Consider the following 20,868-nt stretch of genomic DNA (forward strand, 5'->3'; position numbering starts at 1 on the left):
GCTGTGTGCCAGAGAGGATTTTGGGTTCTGAGTACTTGGGGGTTAATAATGTTATTCATAGTTAACATTACTAAGAATGACTAAATACCAAAACATGAAAATTATTTGTACTTGAAGTTGATTAATTATACTTGAACCTGCTTCTAACAGCCAGTGGAACTACTGACACAAAGGATGAGCAGAGATTTTTATCAATGTAGTGAGATCAATACATGTTTATTGAGGACCTGCAAGTGAATGGAAGAACGTCATGAGAGATTTAAATGACATGCAGAACTTTGTCATCTGAAGAGAGGATGTTTACTCCCACATCTTTACATGCTTGGCATTTAATTGATACTTTTGTGGGGCTAGAGGGCTTCATAAAATAGTAACTCAACTCCTAGAATTCAGCTTAGTTGCCCAGGTTTTATTTCATCTTTTGCTTTTGGCATAGGGTCGCTCACCTCCAGCAGCTTGTGATTTCCTTACCAGGCAGCTGCCACTTGCTCTGCTCACACAGCTATGCTGTCACCTGGATGCTTTTTGTTTTATTTCCCCCCCTCTCCCCCCTTCTAAATCCAGCTTCTGAAATCTCTCAGCCTTGCTGAAATAATTAGTAGGTTTTGTCACCAGGGACTAAAGGAGAGGTATGAGCAGATTCTACAATGTACTTCTGCTAAATTGTTAATTGTGGGTCTGGCTTCTACAGGGGTCCTGGAGGTGCATTAGCCTTACTTCTGCTTGATCTCAAACAAGGTGATGTGCCTGCTCCAAAAATTCATCAAGAGAGATAGTATGGGTGTCATCACAGTCCACATCTCACTACTCAATTGCCTGAGTTTTGGGAATCTGAACCTTTAACTGTAATTAAAGTTTACTGTACCACACGTGGCCTAAGTGTGAAAGCCTCTGTGAGCCAAGACCAGCAGAGAGCTGGTTCTGATAACTCCTACTGGGCATACCTGCTAACAGGAGTATTATTCTGGTATGATTTGTCCACTTTCCCAGTTTGATCAAGTTTTTCATATTCATGTTTCAAGCTAACTAGATTTCCTGCCTGCCAGTTCCAGTTCACAAGGGCAGCCGTGCCTTATAGCCTGTGCCATAACTGTCACGTTCTGGAGATGTGGAAAAAGGTGGCATGTCTTGTAAATCAGTGCAACCCCATACAGCATTCCAGATAAAAATTTCAGATTGATCTACATCTCATCTTCCTGGCATGCCTAGCCCTCGGACCCTGTAAATATCCTATTAAGAGGAAAACTCTATTTTGGACCAGACTCTGTTTCTTAGCTGTATCAGGCCATAAATCGTGTGTTACTGATACAAACTGCATGTCAGTGAGATGTCCCCTTGTCCTGGTTTAATCTCTAATCCATGATATACTAAGGGCATTATCTATTTTACAAAGGGAAGATAAACTGAACTCCCCAAAGGCACTGAAAGCTGTAATTAAGTCAACAAAGCTTAATTCCTCAAGTGTTTTTACAACAAGTGTTTCCTCTTTCCAGTCAAATACACCACTGTGGAAAGCGTGTAACTCAGTTCTTGCACTCCGTGGGTGCACATGTAGCTGCAGGGGCTGCACACGCCCTTCCCAGTTTGGACTGGGGGTGTGAAATCCAGACCAGAGCAGCGTTCACTCACTTCCTGAGCATTGTCTCTGCCTCCAGGAGTTGTTCTGCTTTGTCTGGTTCATATGAGAGTCATTAGTGTACATATTACTTTACTCTTGCACACTGCTACATGCAGGAGTAAAAAAGGTTCTGTATTACCAGGAACTGCAGTTTTTCCCTAATGTTTGTAGAAATTAAGCACTATATTGTGTCTAGATTCATCTTATTACATCCTACAAAGTTGACCTATTCAGTAATAATAGATATGTTGCATGCGTTTTTTTATCTTCTTTACCCCCCAAAAAAAAAATCTCGCATCTCTGGAAAGTATAAAATTACTATTTTAAAATAAAGTCAGCTCAGTCTGATTTTAGTTTGATCTGCTGTGCTATTGCTATCTGTGCATACCACCTCCTGTACTACAATGCTGACAGCCAGTTCCTCAAAAAGCAGCAGTTACACTTTTGATCCATTCTACAACTGACTCATGAAACCGTCCTGCTAAACTGATGCAATCACGTTCAACATATTTTCCTAATTTTATTTTTTTAAAAAAAAATATTTATTTATTTTTGTTCAAAACAATGAAGCTTTTTCCTCTGGAACTTGCAGAAGCCATATGCATGCAAGTGCCAATCCAAATCCTTTCCACAAAATATAAACAGCCTTTGATAATTTCAGCTTGCTTGACTCTGTCTTTCTTAAGTGCTGATTGCCCTTATCAATTCTCAAAAATTACCCAGCTAAACCAGCTTAGAGGCATTTGATCTGATGAGTGTCATTCCACACCCGTGCCCTTTGGAAAGCTCAGGGGCTGCCAGTAAATTTAGCCTGGCAGGGAGATGAGTTTCTGCTGGGTCCCCACGGCTGGGAGGCTGCTCTAGGAGCCAGGGAATCTCCTTGCTGTTGGCTTCTGGCTCAAAAGCTGAGGAAGAGCTGTCCTGAAAACAAACCTTTCATCATACTCTGGCATAAATACAGTGATGCAGCACATGAAATGCTCTTCTAGTCAATGTGTGTGTTCTGGTGAATGTGTAAATCCAGTTCTCCTACACCACCAAATATATAACAGTAATGTGATAACTAATTAAGTAAATTGCAGAGTATTACTCATTTTTTTAAAACATGATTGTGCTAAATCTTTGCTGGATGTGTTAAGTTGTAGAACCTCATTATCTGCACACAAATGTTAATTTGTTAAACAAATCCCACTGGCAATTCAGGGATTATTCACTGTTGGTTTACTTGCTGCTAAGCCTTTTGGCAAATTCCTATGTGAACATTATACAGCTAGAGATTGGGGCAGCTTTAATTAAAATTTATAAGTTTATGACAGTTGTATTGAACTACAATAATTGAACAAAGAAAATGTCATCAGTTAATTAAAAGTACACATCTGAGACATGTAATTAAAAGTTTGGGTATAATAATGAACACTTTCCAGTAAGCTAAATTAATAGAAATTTGGAAAATATTAAATGTTACCATAAAAAAATGTACTTCCTTTCTCCTTACAATGTAAAGTAAAAATGTTGGAGCAGTAATTTACTAAATATCTTGAACACAATAACTAGGTCTAAGTAGCTTGCAAAATTAGGTAAATATATATTTGTACTAATGAGAAAGAGTATGGCTAATCATGTGGAATTATCTTTGCATCAAAAAGAATAAAAAAAACTTCTATCTTTCCACTAAATGAAAATACATGACATTTTTGAGAATACAAAGTAGATATCATTTTATATTCTAATTTATTTTAATTTAATTTTACATTTAATTTATAAGCAAAACTAATTGATTTTGTGACCCAATGGTGCATACTGAGAACACTGTCAGTGAAGAACCTTTTAACTTTGCTCATGTTGTACTGGTCCCAGTAGTCTCAAAGGAGGATGCTACCTCCTCTCAGCATATTTAGCCAGCCGTCAAGTGAGTCTGGTCAGGTCCACAGCTGATCTAAGGGTCCCACCAGAAAACCCACAGACAGCCTTGGTAAGAGCAGCCTTTGAGACTACTGTTATGTATTTTGAAATTGTTCTTTCCTCCCTCTCTTTCACAACATGGAGAGAATGTGTATCTGTTGAGATGGATCCCAATCAGCTCACCTACTAATTATGTACAGTAACAGAGTACTACTCTTCACTCCTATTAGCCAGTAAAGCTAATTGTGGTTCATCAGCCACTCAGAGATGCATCACTGTGATTCCTACAGACTGCTGATAACTACTCCAGATGACATGAAGTTACTGACAGTGGGCTAGTGTAGTGCCACCTTGTTTTCTTTCATATTAACAGCAAGTGAAATATGCAAATTAAACATGTACATATTCATACAGAACAACTTAAAACCTCACATTGCTGCTATTGATTTTACCATTGACTGGAAGACATAAATATCCTTTGTCTTGGTGCAGACATTCATCTGGATGATCTCATTCTTCAAAACTTTCAGAAAGCTTACAAAAATAGTCTGAGTTCCCTAAAATTGGTCTCCTCAGAATTCTGTTCACTACAAAAGAAATGTAAATAAGAGTTTAAGATATATGATTATATTCCCAAAAGGTATTGCCTAGGTGTTATAGAAATAGTGCATTAAAATATTTATTAGCTATTTTTGAAGATCTTTTGAAAAGTTATTTGCTGTTATATAGCAAATTAAATAGACAAGTAGAGTGAGTACAGCCTCTAATCAAAACCTAATCAGATGTTGTAAGATTTTGACCCATATCATCTTCTTATGGATGATTTTTCTTTCTAAGAAAGGGCGAAACTGTTTCATCTTCATGCCAAAAACTTCACATATTTTTTTAATGTCCTGCTGACAAATATAACCATATGTGTCCTAGGGTCACCATAAAGTGTTCTCCTTTAATTTACTAAATTCTGTGTGAAACATTTTAAAAAACATGTCAGAATTTAATGTTTGTTTCAAGCTCCATCACTTCTAGAATTAAGATTAAAAAAATATTTGCATTGTTATTGTTTTGAGAGGGAGGCTACATAGAGAATATTCGGATAATAGTGACTTTCAAGTACATTGTTTCCCCAGAGGATTTTCATTATTATTTTTACTTGTTTTATATATCTTACCAGGCACCCTTTAATGTATTCTGTGCAATTCATTTCTTTAGCAATGAATTATTTTATCATTCTTACAGAATGAGAGTTAGAACTGTTATTTAGGATTGTTTTAAATATAAAATGCTCTCCTCAGAAACTACATGCATTAGTTTTCCATTTGCATCTGCATGTGGTGAGAAACTCAGTATATCCTAGTATTGGTTTAGAGACAGTAAATTGTAAATTCCTTGTTAAATCACTGAGAGTGGGGGAATTCTGAACTAAAAAAGCTGCTTCTTGCTCTCTGGATATTGTTACTCTGGTTTTGAATTGGAACATCTACACATAAGATGCTGAGAGTGTTCTGCTACCTTGTCCTCCTTGACACTTTGACAAACAACGTTTTTCAACACAGGAGATTTTCTTTGGGTTTATTACATTAGGAAAGAGACTAACGAAGGGAATAGGTGAAAGCTAGGATGCTATTGAGCTACAGGCAGAGGAAAACAATGCAGTATTCTCTCATGCTGTAAATCCAGCTAAGGTTTGCACTAAAGAAGGAAGAGCTCAAAAATGGAGTGGTTTGGGGTTTTTTTTTCTGTTTTCTTACAGAAAAAGAGTTTTGCTCTTTTTTCTTTTTTTTTTCTTTTTTTCTTTTTTTTTTTCATAAAATAGACCAAAAGATGGTTATCTTAATTTGAGGCAGTCTAACTTTCCATAAACATTTCTGTGGCAGTGAAGATCAGGAATTAAGAGGCAAGAGTACAGCTCTAATCCTGAACCTTCATGACATGAAGCTTCAGTGCAAATGCTGAAGTTCTGTGCATGTGATTATCATGCAGTGGTTGTTAGGATACGTGACATCTTGGGTAACAGGACTATTTCCTTTGCAAACATAAATCTATATTCTGGTTCTATTTTACAAAACCTTATGGCATCGTTTGTCATTGTTTAGTGCCACGGTTTTATTACACTGTTCTTGGAACCATTTTGTATCAGAAATAATTTATGAGAAAAAGGCAGATTAAAATGTCATTATTAGTATTATTTTAGATGCCAACAGTCTGTGTATAAATAGGCAATGAACTATTAACATTACTAAAAGTCATGTTAAATTGAGTGGCAAAAATGGGGTTTAGGCTATACTGCATTAAATTTTCATGTAACTGTCAGCAGTTTGGCATGTTTATCAGCATGCTTTAGAAAATAATAGAATAATCTTTTCTACAAACTAGGAAAATATCATTGTCCCATCATTTCAAAAAAATAGAGTAATATTAATAATAGAAACTGATTTCAGACCTCCAGATCTATGTTCCATCACTATTTTATTTTAGTTTTTTTATGGAAACACTGATTCAGATGAAAGATGGTGAAACCCCTGGCTTGGGGGCAATAATTTAAATACAAGTATATACATGGGGAAACCCAAAAATATCCTGTGCTAACATCTGAATTCAACATCTGTGATTGAATGTTTAGATCACAGGGGACAGATATGAATAACCAGGCTGCTGCATATTAAACTAGCTGGAGCTATTTTTAAGCCAATGGTTTTGTTCCTGCTATACTCATTAGAGGAAGACACTAACTAATCTCATAGCCTTTAGGATGGTTTGCAAAACACCATAAATTAGCATCCCTTAAAATAGAAAGTATGGAAAAGAATTTAGTGAAGGGTTTCATTTAAGAAGTAGGTGAAGGAAAAAGAATAAATAAATCGTTCTGCATGAATGAGAGAGTGGAAAAAATGGGATTGCTTCAACTTGCATTGAAAAATCCTCCAATGAATATATGAAATGATTGCATGCTATAAAACAAAGGCAGACCAGAAGAAAAAAAAAATAGATTTGTAGCATTTATGGAATATTTAGTTTAATGTTTCTTCTACATTATATTAATAAGACAGCAAACTAAATAGAGAAGAAACAAAAAATAAAGGTAAGAAGTGTTGCACAGTTCAGAGTTTTAGATGCAGTTGTGGTAAAAGGTGTCAGGAGGCAAATATGAATGTTGTGGATATTTACACCAGGCATCATATTGAAATGAGGAAACAATGAATGAGACAGAAGACAGCAAGGAAGGGAAATGGTCATAATGTATCAGTAAATGAGGCAGCAGTAAGGATTTCCTGGTAGATCAGTATGAAGATGAGAGATAATGTTCTTTCATTTCTCTATGTAGGACTTTGGCTCTTCTGTACATTTTAGACCAAGTCAGGCCCCAGTCAAGTGTAGCTTCTCTGGTGTGCTCCCTAACCCACCCCTCCTTGAATCAGGATTGTAAGAAGTTTGTTCCTGCCTTATGGCATGGTGTGAAGTTTTTCAATGTAAATACAGGGATAGCTGCTGTCTTTCTTCATTAACATATCCCCTCACTTTTTCTGATCTCTGTTGGATTCTACAGCCATATCATTATCTTGATTGGGCTGTCAGTAATAAAAACTAATAGGCTATTTTTCCTGTTTATGCCTAGAATTCCAGCCCAAAGGAATTCTGCATCATGCATACAGCCCATTATGTACTTACCTTGCTAAGCTGGGTCACTTTAACACTTCTCAACATCTAGCCCTGTTCTGTCATTGGCTAAGACTGGATATCAAGGAAATGTCTCAGTTTTACAACAGCCCATTAGTTGCCTTCCTTTTTCCAAGTTTGCTATAGCAAATGATATTGATATACCCATTCAAGACTAGATATTTTGGGTTCTCCCATCTTAATTTTTAGACTTCTACCATTTTTGAAAAGCATGAGTCTTACTGTTTTGGTTCCCTGTGGTGTACTAGTCTAGGAGCCATTCCTTTTGTTCTGCATGATACTCTTTGAATATTGCTCACCCCTCCCCTGGTCCCTTACTCAGAGATGCAGTATTTCTGTGGTTTGACCAAAAGGGATGAGTCTTTGCCTGTCAGCTATCCCTCACTCTGCAGTGACCAAGTTAAGCTCTTGATTGTACTTGCCAACAGGTTGGGTTCCTTATGATTCAAAGACCATTCTGTCTGCTCCTTTATTCAAGAAGTGTCCTTGGGTCCTGATTAATCTTATTACTATGAAGGGGAGACTGAGAGGTGACCTTATTGCTCTCTATGACTACTTAACAGGAGGTTGTAGCGAGGCTGTTGTTGGTCTCTTCTGCTAAATTACTGATGATGGGATGAGAGGAAATGGCCTCAAGTTGTGCCAAAGGAGGTTTCAATTGGAGATTAGGAAGAATTTCATCACAGAGAGAGTGGTTAGACACTGGAACAGGCTGCCCAGGGAGGTGGTAGAGTCATCAACCCTGGAGGGTTTCAAAAAATGAGTAGATGTGGCACTTGAAGCTGTGGTCTAGTGGTTGGGGAAATGTTGGGAGGAAGGTTGGACTTGATCCTAGAGGTCCTTTCCAACCATTGTGATTCTATGATTCTTCTATGATTCTACTTCAGATGTTCAAGTCTTCCTCTTTTTCCTTGCCAGGAATAAGAAAAATGTTAAACTCAGCCTGTTTTCCCTAAGTTTAAGGAAGGTAGGGGGAAAAAAAGAGGTAAACAGGAATAAGAATAGATGGCTAGTTGGATACATCAGGTCATTTAATTGAAGAGAAGATTGAAAATGAGAGATAAAAGTAAAGTCAGGAGATGGAAAAACATTTATGGGATCTAGAAGTTCTTTTAAAGATGATAAACCATAAGAAAAAAGTCAAGGAAAAGTGGACAAGTTTAATCCAACAGTTGAATTGTAACAAAGCTGTAAATCCTTTAGACATGAGGTTTAGATCTCATGTCTAAATGTAAAACGAAAATAGAGGAGTAAAATGAAAATAGAGGAGAATCATAGGAGGAAAATGCATCAGTGTTTAAACACTACCTTAAAAGCCTTTAAAAAGAAGCTATAGACTAGAAGTCCATTTTAGGCAAATGTTCATCCCTTGGTGTTCACTACTTTTCAAAAGTCAAATACTGACTTTACAGATGCCTTTGGTCTGATGCAGGACAGCAGTTTTTGTGTGGCACTATTTATGATATGAGAGAGGTAGGAGAACAAAACGGGCACATATATTTGTGTTTTAATAAAAATTGCTATGTATAGTTGGCTATTAGTGCATTAGTGAATATTTGTATATTCATGTGATCATATATAAAGGTTTGTAGATTTGAGAATAATGGAGTGTATTCTGAAGAGGCATAAAATTGCTTACACACACTTTTATCCTCTGCAACTGGAGAAAACCCCCCTGGCAGGGAAGATTTGAAGAGCTTAGCAATACCTTAATTCCTACTTCATTCAATCTTTGAAAATAATTCCTAGATAAAGAGTGGAGGACCAAAAATGCACAAGTGTAAAATGCATAGATGCAGTTTTTGATGTGTCCATATTTTACAGTGCTGACTTTAGCTTTTAAAAGTTCTGAATTCCAGCAACATTTGCAACGACGTTGGGCTCAGACAGCAAAACATGCTACTGTTATAATGGACATATCTCTCTTTCGAGTGCTGATTATTGTTCTGATGTTTATCCATTTTTATCACCACCTAGCTTGCTCTGTTTTGCACAGGGCGGCCGACCTGCAGCTGTGCGCTGGGCTTCACGGGACCCAACTGCAACCAGACAGTCTGCCACCACTCCTGCCAGAACGGAGGGACCTGCAGTGTCACTGCTGGGAACCAACCCTTCTGCAGCTGCTTGCCTGACTATACAGGAGACAGATGTCAGTATTGTAAGTAATCTTCACAAGCTGTTAGATCCAGATTTATAATCAAAGTTCTACCAAACGGGAGCTTAGCATGAGTGGTTTTGTTGCGACATGCGTTGGTAAACTTAGCTCCAGAGTTATTCATATTGCTAAGGGAATGTAATCTGATGGATTCAGGTGATCTATGAAGATATTTCTGCAATATCCATCTACATGTGTAGGTGAAGGAAGAACATTTTTAGGAACAATTTATTATTTCCATGAAAGAATGTAAACAAGACAGCTGACTTTGTCAGTAGGAATGAGGGAATTGTTTTAAAATTTTCTACTCCAACTTCCCATATTTGTTCTTCTGCTGGTGGAATACCTGAAAATAGTGAATTGAAGTTGTTGGTTAAAGAATTTTCCTAGTATCCCTTATCTTTGCAAACCAGAACGTGTCTTGAACTGCTACCTTACCTTGTGGGTTTTTTCATAACCCCATTAAGTAGTAAACTGACAACTGCTTTGAGTTTCATGCCTATGTATTCCTTCATCTTGCTCAGTTTACAGTCACCTTGGGGATGGTTTCTGTCCCCTCCTGGTACTTAAAATCAGGATTTCTTAGTATTACTTTCATTAATTCTCAGGACTTAGATTCTATCCTGTGCATCTAAATTTCTCCCTATTTTTTTATTCCACTGACCCATCACTCTCTTCTCATCGAGATGTTTTCAAAGGTATCCCTGCCTTTAAAAAGGCTCTTCTCTCTTTTTAGAACTTCCTCTAATTCCTTTACTTCTTTTACAGAGGAGAAAGGAAGGAAGATTATCAACCAATAGGCCTTCTGTTCCTACTCCATTTATCTGTATTGTCTCTCTGTGCTTTCCTTTAGCATGCATCACTATTATCTATTTTCAGTAACCCAAAACATTCCAACATAATCTTGAATTTCTTCTGTTGGTCAATCATTTCAAAATTACAATTTGTCTTCCTCATGCCTCTTCAACACGATGACTCACTATCAATCCTAAATTAGAACTGATTTTTTATCTGGATTAAAACTTTTTTTAAAAAATCTTTTTTCTACTCCTGCTTTGCTTTTACTATAACACTCTAATGAAGAGCACTGTCATAGTGCCTGTTATGGAACAGAACATTAAACATGAAAGCCATCACGTTTAGTACATAATTCAGTGCATTTGCTGAAGGTGGCTAGATTTAAACAAAATGGAAGGGAAGTTAGGTGTTAAAAAGGTCTCATTTGGATTTATCTACAAGATACAAAAAGTATTTAATTTTAGGGAAAGGCCTGTCAAACAAGGAAAGAGTTAGTGTGTATCTTAAATAGGATTTGTAGTGAAGTATGCTGAATATATTTCCAGTTGGGAGACTGTGAAATAAATTGAAACCTTTGAGTGGAAAACCAGCAGTTATTGTGACTCTTAGTGTTAAACAAACTGCATGGATCCACAAATAACTATCTGCAAACCCAACTGGGTATTCGAAAACAGTGTAGTACATAAATCATGCACAGACAGACACACCGATTAAGGAAAAATATTTACTTGAAGCTTACCCAAAACCAAACAAATTGTTTCTAGTTGAATGCCTCTGCAAACACTTTTTTTTTTTTTTTTTTTTTTTTTTTTTTAAGAATTAATTTAAATGTAAATTTAGGGGTACTTTTTAAGCAGTGCTTATTATCAGATTTGGATTGTCTGCTGACACTTGGAAAAATGCCACAATACAGAGACTCAAACACATTCTAAAATAGGAAACAAAATTGAGCTATTGTTTATTTAAACCCTAAGACTTTTAAGAAAAAAACATGGTCTGATGATCTGTTAGAGTACTGGATTTTTGTGGTCAGTAACAATTCTATGAAATTGTACAGTTTTACAGTTAATACTGAGTATATAAATTCACACCTATAATCTTTTTCCTTGTTAATCACATTCACATTGTATGCATGTTGAAATATATTAATAGAGCATTATTGCCAAGATTGGTTGTCTCCAAGATAGCTTTTTCAGTCTTTATATAATGTGATTGAAACTAGTTCGTATGCAAAGGATGATACATGAGTGTGCATAGGTATTTTATTCATGCTCCCAAGCTGCAAATATTATTAGTGGTTTTTATGGCAGGGAGAAGACATTTACTTGTGGTATTGCCAGATTGCAGAGACCTTATTTTCCTCATACTTATCGTCTTCAATTACCCAGTGCAGACTTTCTCCTGTGATTAGTTCACATAAGGGCTAATAACCAAAATGTGTGCTCCGTGTCAAGGCACTGGCACTGCTGAAATAAATTTAAGTGAATGAATTTACATAGAGTTCTGCTAACATTGTGCATGTTATTATATACACATGAATTTGATGTATTTGAGTATAACTACCTATTTTAAATTCCTGAAATAAGACATACAGACTCGTTAAAGTTCATTTCTTGTATCATTTAAGGTCCAAACAACCTAAAAAATAGAAAACATTTTGATGCAGTTACAGTCATTCAAAGTGGATATAGTGATCTCACAAGCTGTTACTTTCCCTGAAACTGAAATTCCTTTCTTTAGGGGGGAAAAAAAAAAAAAAAAAAAAAATGATTTTTGTGGATTTCAGTCCAAATGTATCATACACATTTTAGATACAGCAGAAGAATAAAGGTGTTTGTGACTACAGGCAATAGTAAAAACCAATAATTGTTTTGGTACATGAACTTCCCATTCCTAGGATTGGGAAGGGCTGTGGGGGGTGGGTTATCCTAATGTACATGGAAACATTGTCCCCTTCCAGTGCTTTTTTTAATATATAAAATGTCTCTCAATATTAGCTTTTAAACTAGGTTAGGTTTTGTTCAAACACCAGCCCCCTGACGCAAATTACCATTCTGTACCTTGAATTGGGGAACAGCAAACAATGAACTACTTCATTTAGTGTCTTTTAAGCCTCTCTGGTTGCTCAGTAATAATTCCATGAACAGAGGAGTCTACAGCCTGAACAGATAGGTGGAGACATACAATGACTAATCAAAAAGAAGTAGCTCCTCCAATAGCCACACTGTCTCTTAGCAGAACTCTTCCAGCATGGTGAGTACCAACAGCATGGCAGTCAGCACGTAGTTCTCTGAAAAAGGGAGAAATGACTCTGATGCACAGAGAAGCATAAGCAAAATGTGTTTCCCACTTTATGAGGTACCCTCACAAATAATCCACCTTAAATACACTCAGGAAAATATAACAGTTTTAGGAAGCATCCCATTTGCCACGTACCATGTGACCCCAGTCAAATGGCAGCTGGAGAGCTGACACGTTCAGACTCAGGGCTGAGGTGGCCATCTCACAGAATCACAGGATGGTTGCACAGCTCCCCTGTGAGGACAGGCTGAGAAGGTTGGGGTGGTTTAGCCTGGAGAAGAGAAGGCTCTGGGGAGACCTCGTAGCAGCTGTGCAGTACTTAAAGGTGGGGAGACACTCTCAGTCAGGGACTGCAGTGATAGGACAAGGGGTAACAGCTCTAAACTAGAAGAGGGTAGATTTAGATTAGTTGTTAGGAAGACATTTTTCACTGTGAGGGTGGTGAGATGCTGGAACAGGTTGCCTACAGAAGTTGGTGGATGCCCCCTCCCTGGGAGTGTTCAACGCCAGGCTGGATGGGGCTTCAAGCATTTTAGCCAAGGGTTCATTCTCTAGTGAACAGCTTACTACTCTAATTCTAGCTGCCACTGTCTCACTCTTAGCCATATCCTGAGCTTCAAAGGATGTGATTTTTTTAGTCTTGACAGAAAGAAAATGTTTATTAAAGTGGAGCAGTTTAAGATAATACAGATGCATAGTTCAGAATTGATACATCTTATACATCAAATTACTTCATCTGTCCATCAGGAGCAACACCAAGTGTTCAACACAGCATCTTAACTACACAGAGCTGGATAAAGTATTAGAAACAAAGAGAAAGAGAGACATTGAATGATTTGTCCCCATTAAGGAGCTTAAATGATGACTTTAAAAAAAAATAAGTACCACATAAATAAAATTCACCAAAATGTGAAGATACCAGTATATTGGAGCTCTGGAAGCCCTGTCAGTTAGACAACTTGTTTGTTTTAAAGGGATATGAAGAAAATGAGACAGTTATTGGTGCTTCTACAGAGTTAAAGAATTCAATACTTGAAATTTCAGTCCTGCTGGCATTTAGACATTTAAATAAGATAATGGGGTCTTTCACAGTGTATAAAGATAAGAATGTATGTAGGTTTTTTTAGAACTTATGGATTATGTCTTTATATATTATTATTATTATTAGAACTTCATGAAATCTGAATATGTGGATAAATGAAAATAAAATTTAATTATTTCAAAATACTGTTTCCGTTTCAGGTTAGCATAATGCTGTTAATGGTAATGTGAATGTATCAGAAGATTTTTATTCAGCCACTGTCTCATTAAATACATTAACATCACTCTGCTTTTCTCATCAACAGTCTTTATATTATGTGGGATGATGCCATAAATGGTTAGACATCTAGAAGAGGAAAAAAAAAAAAATCTTATGAGTTCATCCTTCGATTTCACTTCTCAAAACTACATCATTAATATATTATCTATCTTTTTATAGAGCATACTTGTAGTTGCCAGTGAGCCCCCAGCATCATTTATTGTTTAGTTTTTTTTATAGTACCTTTTACAGCATAGAAAAGTAAGGTATTCTTTTTTATATGATACTCCTTAATGTCTTTTAGTAATTAGCTTTCCTCTTGCTTACAGATGTTTGCCACCATTATTGTGTGAATTCAGAATCATGTACCATTTCTGAGGATGGAAGTGTGGAATGTGTCTGTCCCACTCGATTTGAAGGCCCGAAATGTGAAGTGGACAAGTGCCTCAGATGTCATGGGGGACATTGCATAATAAACAAGGACAGTAATGACATAGTATGCAAGTAAGTGTGGCAGAGTATGGTCAAAATTATATATTTTATAGCAATTATGTCACATTATCTTTTAAATCTCTTACATGGTGGCTAGCTGCTGAGCCAGTCACATCAGAACACATCCTCTGTGTGATTAACTGCCCACACAAAGCCCACTGGCTCCTGCCTTTTTAAACTAACTTTTGGAGCACTCCTCACTGGGAGAAGTATAATGTAGCAGAGACTGAGTGGGTCTTCAATTGGAAAACAAAATTGGTATATTTAATAAATTAATAATCCAGTTTAACCACACTGTTAAAATTTATTCATTCTGCAGTATCTGTGACAGTGATAGAGGCATATTGTATACTAAGAAAAGCATAGGTAGTAGAATAATAGTTTATTTTCATAAAAGGAAAGATTGAAAATATTTTGTGTAATAAACTCGCTGCCTGTGCTAGCTTTTCGAAGTACAAACCTAGAATTCTTGCAAGCAGTAGATCTTACACATATCATAAAATCAATATTTTACCATATAGATAATTATAAGGGAATTCACTAGACTTCTTAATCTACTTATTGCTATTTGTATTTCTTCCTAACCGTGACAGTTGCACTAATGGAAAGATTGCCTCTACCTGCCAGTTGTGTGATGGCTACTGTTACAATGGTGGTACTTGTCAGCTGGACCCAGAGACAAATATACCTGCCTGTCTGTGAGTATCCTGCACTGTGCAGATCATTAGAATATCCCTGTGCCAACAACTAACAAAATTATTATGCACAAGTCTCTATTTAGATCTCCCTATGAGGTATAATGTGCTGGTTGCAGTCATAACTTACAGTATTTTTTCTATTTCTGTAGCCCAAAACTTAGTCTGCCTTTATTGCAATATATGTATTGAAAGATATTGCTCAGGTATATATTGGGAATGCATGTTGATACAAAGATATTCCTTTTGAGCCTTCTAATAATTTCAGGCTGGATCTAAAGTCTGTTTAGGCATTTGTTGTGGAATGGAATCCATAGGTACAGGATGGTTAAATGCCCTGCTTCTCAAATCTGGATTAAACCTTCTCTCCTCTAAAGATGGTCAGAAGTGGGAACAGTACACTCCTCCTGAAGGCTAGAGAATGGGAAGAGTCATATCAGTGTTTATTTCCTTTATGGGTCCATGGATATACTCATAGAATCATAGAATGGTTTGGGTTGGAAGGCACCTTAAAGATCAGCTAGTTCCAACCCCTGTGCCATGGGCAGGGACACCTGTATCTCTCCTTTCTGCCCTAGCCTTCACGCTGCCCATAGCAGCTTGACTGTTGTGTGGTGAGATTGCACTCTTCATCCTGCACCATGGTTGAGAGAATAATTCAGGATGCTTTTCTTAAGCCCAGACATCAAACACCAAAGGAAATGTGATTCTGTAGTCTAGAGAGTGAATACTGTCTTAAGAGGTAGGAAATCCTACATTCTAGTCCTTTCTTGAGAGCTATGGTGTATCTTCCTTTTTCAGCTGTTAAATATGAAATAAAGTAGTGACTGTAGCAAGAAATTAGTTTCTTTCCTGCTCTCAGCTACCCTGAGCTACCTAATCATACTCCTTCATTTTTGACTTTTGCCTAATAAATGATACGATCTTTTCTACACTGCTGAAAAAACTTCATTGTGGAATAGTTTTCCATTTGTCAGAACAACCTGGAGGTCAGAGCATCCTCCAGAAGTATATGAGGTGTTGGGAGAGAGAATTGAACTCGAGTGCCTCATTTCCAGGGTGGGATAAGGGAGTTGTTGTCTGAAGGGATCTGGCGTTACAACTTTGTAAATATGGATACAGCCAGCCCTTCATTTTGTTGATGTGTATGAGGTAGGTCATCCTAAAAGAGAGTGCCTGTTGTATTCAGACTCAAGGAAGCTACAAAGAGAAATGCCTGGACTCTGTAGCCTGACCAGTGTAAGAAATGGACCAAATGTTCCTCTCTGTGAGAGGTCAAGCACTCCTGAATGTGCAGAGGCAAAGCTGTACTATTGAAAAGTTGTTAATGGATGTTGGGAGCTTTGGGGTTAGAGACAGTGGAATGAGATTCTGCATGGTAGTCCTTATTCAGCTGAAAATGCTTGAAGTGTCTATGTCTCTCTTTTTGTGATTATTTTGATCCAACTCTTTTTACCTGTTATTTTATCTCCTTAAATGTCTTTAGCTGAGAACTAGGGAGATTCATAAATCTCAGCAAAAGGAGAATATCACAGCTATAATATGTAAGGCCCAAATATGATGAGTAAATCATTCATTAGAATGGCTATTTTTGTAGCTTGTGATTCTTCCTTTCTTTTTCATTATAAAACTAACTTATTCTTTTTTAAAGTCCTATGGAACACCATAGCATCTCAAGGAAAACAAGTTACATGCACTAACTTGTGCATGGATTTACAATACATGAATGTTTCAGCATTTGTTGGCACTGTTAGAAATGCCAAGAAAACATGAACATTTTTAAGACCTTTGCACTCTGGATCAATCAATACAAATGTATAGTACATTTGACAATAATACATTAAGTACCCACCAGTTAGTGTAGGCCCATTGTTTTAAAAGTGTTTGATCAGCAGTCAGATTGGATCATCCATGAAAACTAGAGTATTAATTTTGTTATCTGTGGGTGTGTGCCTGTGTATGCGTGTGTCTTGCCATCATTATTTATAATGCCTTGAAAATCTGTTCAGCAAAAGGTAGAATATTTATATAGGTCTATTTTACTGAAATTCTGCAGATGCTCTGTGGGGTTTAAAAGTCAGCGCTGTGACCAGAAAGTGAACCCTTGTGATTACTACTGTCAGAATGAGGGAATTTGCACTTTAACTGCGTTTAATGAACCGAGATGCAAGTAGGTTTAACCTTCCACTTAATGCTGCACATTCTGTGACATCATTTCAGGCCACAGTTCATTGGTTCAAGTCATGCACATTCACATACATTTCACAATATATACTTAATCTGGGGGCTCATTTCAATAATACACACTTACCCTTTGATAGTTCCACTGATGAGTGTATTTAAACATACTTTTGGAGTATCTATATAATTGGATGAAGAAATAAAAAGCTTTATTTTTAATAAATGAATTGAAAATACTGAAAATGCCACTTGGCTTTTATGGTTCATATTTTGAGATGTTGTACCAAGTTAATCCCACACAGCATAAAGTTTAGCAAACAATGGTGTTGCACATGTTCTGTAGTCCAAAACTGACTTCCTATTTGTTATCTGTACAGGGGAAGGAACAGAAGAGCTACTTAGGTACCACTGCAGGAGTTGCTTGTGTTCCTAAATCTCACTGTTAACTCTATAGATATAATGCTGTAAAACAGAAACTGTTAAACCAAACTATGTGAGCCTAACTCTGACTTCTCCTTTGGTTAAAAAAAAAGGATATGAAATAGATACATTTGTATGCTGTATTTCTCTTAAGGATTTTAGGTCTATTTCTTAAAGAGAAAACTTTAATCCTCATCAGGGAAAGAAACAACCTTAGTCTTTGAAAGTACTGCAAGGCAGAGATGCACAGAGATAAGAAATATCAGTCAGATGAACACAGCTTTCCTCAGCAAATGTGATGCAAAAGTCAGAATTGAAATCACAAGCCAAAGACCTAGACTTGGGATAAAATATGAAACTGCAACAACTTTAATCTTACCTCATCTAAATGCATGGTTTATGAAAACATAAAATGCTGTGGGGATGTGCTGTGGTTGTCTGGTGGGTAGCAATGACAGTGGCTAGGTATGGTGAATAATCTTCTAATTTTTTAAAAAAAATATGATCACAATTCCTTTGTCAGTGTTCTCAAGCAGTGAAACTCTATGACTTGAGCTGTCATAAATCCACTGGAAAGTAGATTAGTCTTCTAACTACCACTTCTTAAACTTTGGAAAGTATGGAATGGGTTTGTTCATCAGCGTTTGTGTGGGACATGGTTGCTTGGAACAGTTTGTGTCTCTGTGCCATGCATGAGTACAGAATTCACTCCTTCACTCTCAGAATGTAAGTACAGATAGAACTAGTGTTCCTTTGGGGTTAGTATGGACCAATGCCTGTGTCCAGAAATTAAGAGAACCTTCTAAATTGTTTCCTTTTTTTACAAAGCCAAGGTGGCTTAGAGGAAGAGGAGGAGAAGCAAATAGAAGTTGTCTGGTGGAGCTGAAGACAGTTACAGCAACAGAGAGGGGGATGTGTAACTCAGTATGTCTCAGTTCACCTTGCTAACCTCAGTTCAAGCTCCAGCTGTTCTCAGTGTCTTGTGTTCTGGAACCAAATTAGTTCTTCACTGGAACTTGGTTATAATTTTACCAACCTGATGCTGGCAAGTAGAAGACCTTAGGATGGAATGAAGTAATCCCATGCTTCACAAAAGCCATTGTGTCACAGAACAGGAGTCTCAGGGAATTTCTCTATAAGTTCTGTTCCATCATTTGGGAAAGGGGTTTATTCCTCCAGCCTGCATGCCTGGCCATGCTACATCATCTGTCTCTGGGCTCTGAGGAACACTTAGATAAGGGCTAACATTTTTCTTAACCAGTTTCCAGTTCATGTGTGGATGGTATTTAGAAGAAATAGGAGATGGCTGGTGTATTGTCATTCAGCAAGAACTCCTCTCTCTCACCCAACCAGATCAGTTGAGCATGCAGACTTTATACATAATTAAGCTCTTATTATCATTCAGTAAAGACAACAGAGAATAAAATTTGTCTGTTCTAAAGGGCAGTCATAAAGCTGTAATTATACAGAGGAATTATAAGCCTTTAAGAACATATTCTCCATTTACCAACCTGTACTGTTAGGGTACACTTTTATTTTCTCTTTTTTATCTGCATTTATTTTTATCCTGTCTAAAGTTTGTGGGGTTTTAAACCTGAATGCAGTAAATATTCAATACACATTGGAAAGAGAAGTCATGTTTTTCACCTAGCTGGTTTAGGAATGAATTAAGGCCTCACTGTGGCTTCATAGAAGCCACCAAAAAAGGTAGTTTTTGTGAAGTTGGTCTCCAGTTTCAATAAATGCTCTATCAGATTCTAAAAGATACAGAATATACTGTGATATTTCTTTGGACATAAATTGCTATACAATCTGGATCATTAATTCTTGGCACTAGTTTTAGGAATCTAAATAACAGTTTTCCCGACCCCGTTATTGTCCTTGCTCAATGACAAAGACTGTAAGAGAATTTGATGTCACAATGTATAGATTTGAGATCCTGACCCTTTCTGAAAAATGTGCCACTGAGGATGTCCTTTGAAGAAGTGTTTTACATGTAGTTACTTTTTTAGAATTCACATACTAAGTTTTTTAAGGATATCTTTAGTTCTACTCACGAGTAGGTCGACACGTTTGTGGTGTGATACAGAAGCATGTGAAATATATCTCAATTGTTCCAATAACTTCACAAATCCATTGAAAGCAGAACAGACAGGACATCAGATTCAGGTGGGAAATAATCAAGAAATGCTTCTTCTAGATATTTCACAGACTGTCAGTTCCAGCTGTTCTATATTAGTTTGTCTTTTGGTTTAATAATTACCTTTATTTGCCTCTGCTTTCCTTTCAGTGATCACCTAACTGCACATACATTCATGCAAGAGAAACAAGGCTTAGGGAGAGTTGGTATGTTGGTATTATACCAATGAAGAGAGCTGAAAAAAAAATGACTTTCAGCTACACAAGATAGTTACTGGTTGTTACATCAGCAGTGCTCTGTTAATGTCTTTAGTACACAATATTACCCTCTCTCACCTTTATTTCTTTTTATACCTTCAGTGTAACTGTATGTTGCTAGAATTCTATGGTTTTATTTGTATTACTATCATTATTTGCATCTGCATGCAGATGTGGTCTATTTGTAATATTAATGTTATTAGCATCTGCAAATAAATGTAATCAAGTCATCACACCCTTGCACTAGGCATCATAGAAGTACAGTGAAGGATAGTTTCTGTTACACACAGTCAAAACTAGTAGACAATATAAATCATACTGATCTGTAACTAAAATCAACTAAATTTTATGAGATTTTAAATGTTCTAATGAGCTTTTAATCAATGCTACATGAGTGTGGCTGAGGACTTTAAGGTGAAATAAGTAAGAGTACATTATTCTGGCTGATTAAGAGGACAGCAATTTATTCCTTCTTATGTTACATTCTGGGTAGGGATGTGGGCAATTCTGTGTTTCTGGGCAATTCTGAGCCTCTCTTTCCTAGATGTCATCAGAAACAGATTCAGAGGACAGTGTACAGCATTAAATGAGTTGCCTGTGGCTAGATGTGTTGACTCTTCAGAGAGTTTCAGGTTGTGGATGTTGTACTTCTACATTAGAATGAACATAATTTCTTCTATAATGAAGTGTAAGTCATCCAGGATAGTTTAATTGCTGGCAGTAAGTAGATGCATGACTTTGAGAGCAAATTAGATACAGAAATCAGTGGTCTTCCAGATTAATTAAAAGGCATATATAGTACAGAGGCTTGAATAAAAGCAAAACTTTGGTAACAGAGGAAACTGAAAAGTGAAGGCTGGAGAAAGAATAAATTACTTCATTTCTAAAATGAGAATTTTAGTGGATTAATAGGTTAAAGACAGTAGTGAACAAA

At 36.8% G+C, this 20,868-nt stretch overlaps 1 protein-coding gene across 1 annotated transcript in view; it reads left to right on the forward strand.

Moving 5' to 3' along the window:
* The window catches only part of LRP1B (low density lipoprotein receptor-related protein 1B), a gene marked incomplete at its 5' end in the record, with an annotated part of 68,407 nt that overhangs the window by 33,061 nt on the left and 14,478 nt on the right, over positions 1–20,868 (forward strand). The window contains 3 exons of the mRNA XM_008936862.1: positions 9,192–9,353; positions 14,079–14,253; positions 14,835–14,939. Coding sequence (XP_008935110.1) covers positions 9,192–9,353; positions 14,079–14,253; positions 14,835–14,939 — 442 coding nt within the window. The remainder of the gene's footprint in view (positions 1–9,191; positions 9,354–14,078; positions 14,254–14,834; positions 14,940–20,868) is intronic.

The sequence above is a fragment of the Merops nubicus genome, unplaced genomic scaffold, assembly GCF_000691845.1.
Source record: "Merops nubicus isolate BGI_N331 unplaced genomic scaffold, ASM69184v1 scaffold123, whole genome shotgun sequence".
Classification (NCBI taxonomy): Eukaryota; Metazoa; Chordata; class Aves; order Coraciiformes; family Meropidae; genus Merops; species Merops nubicus.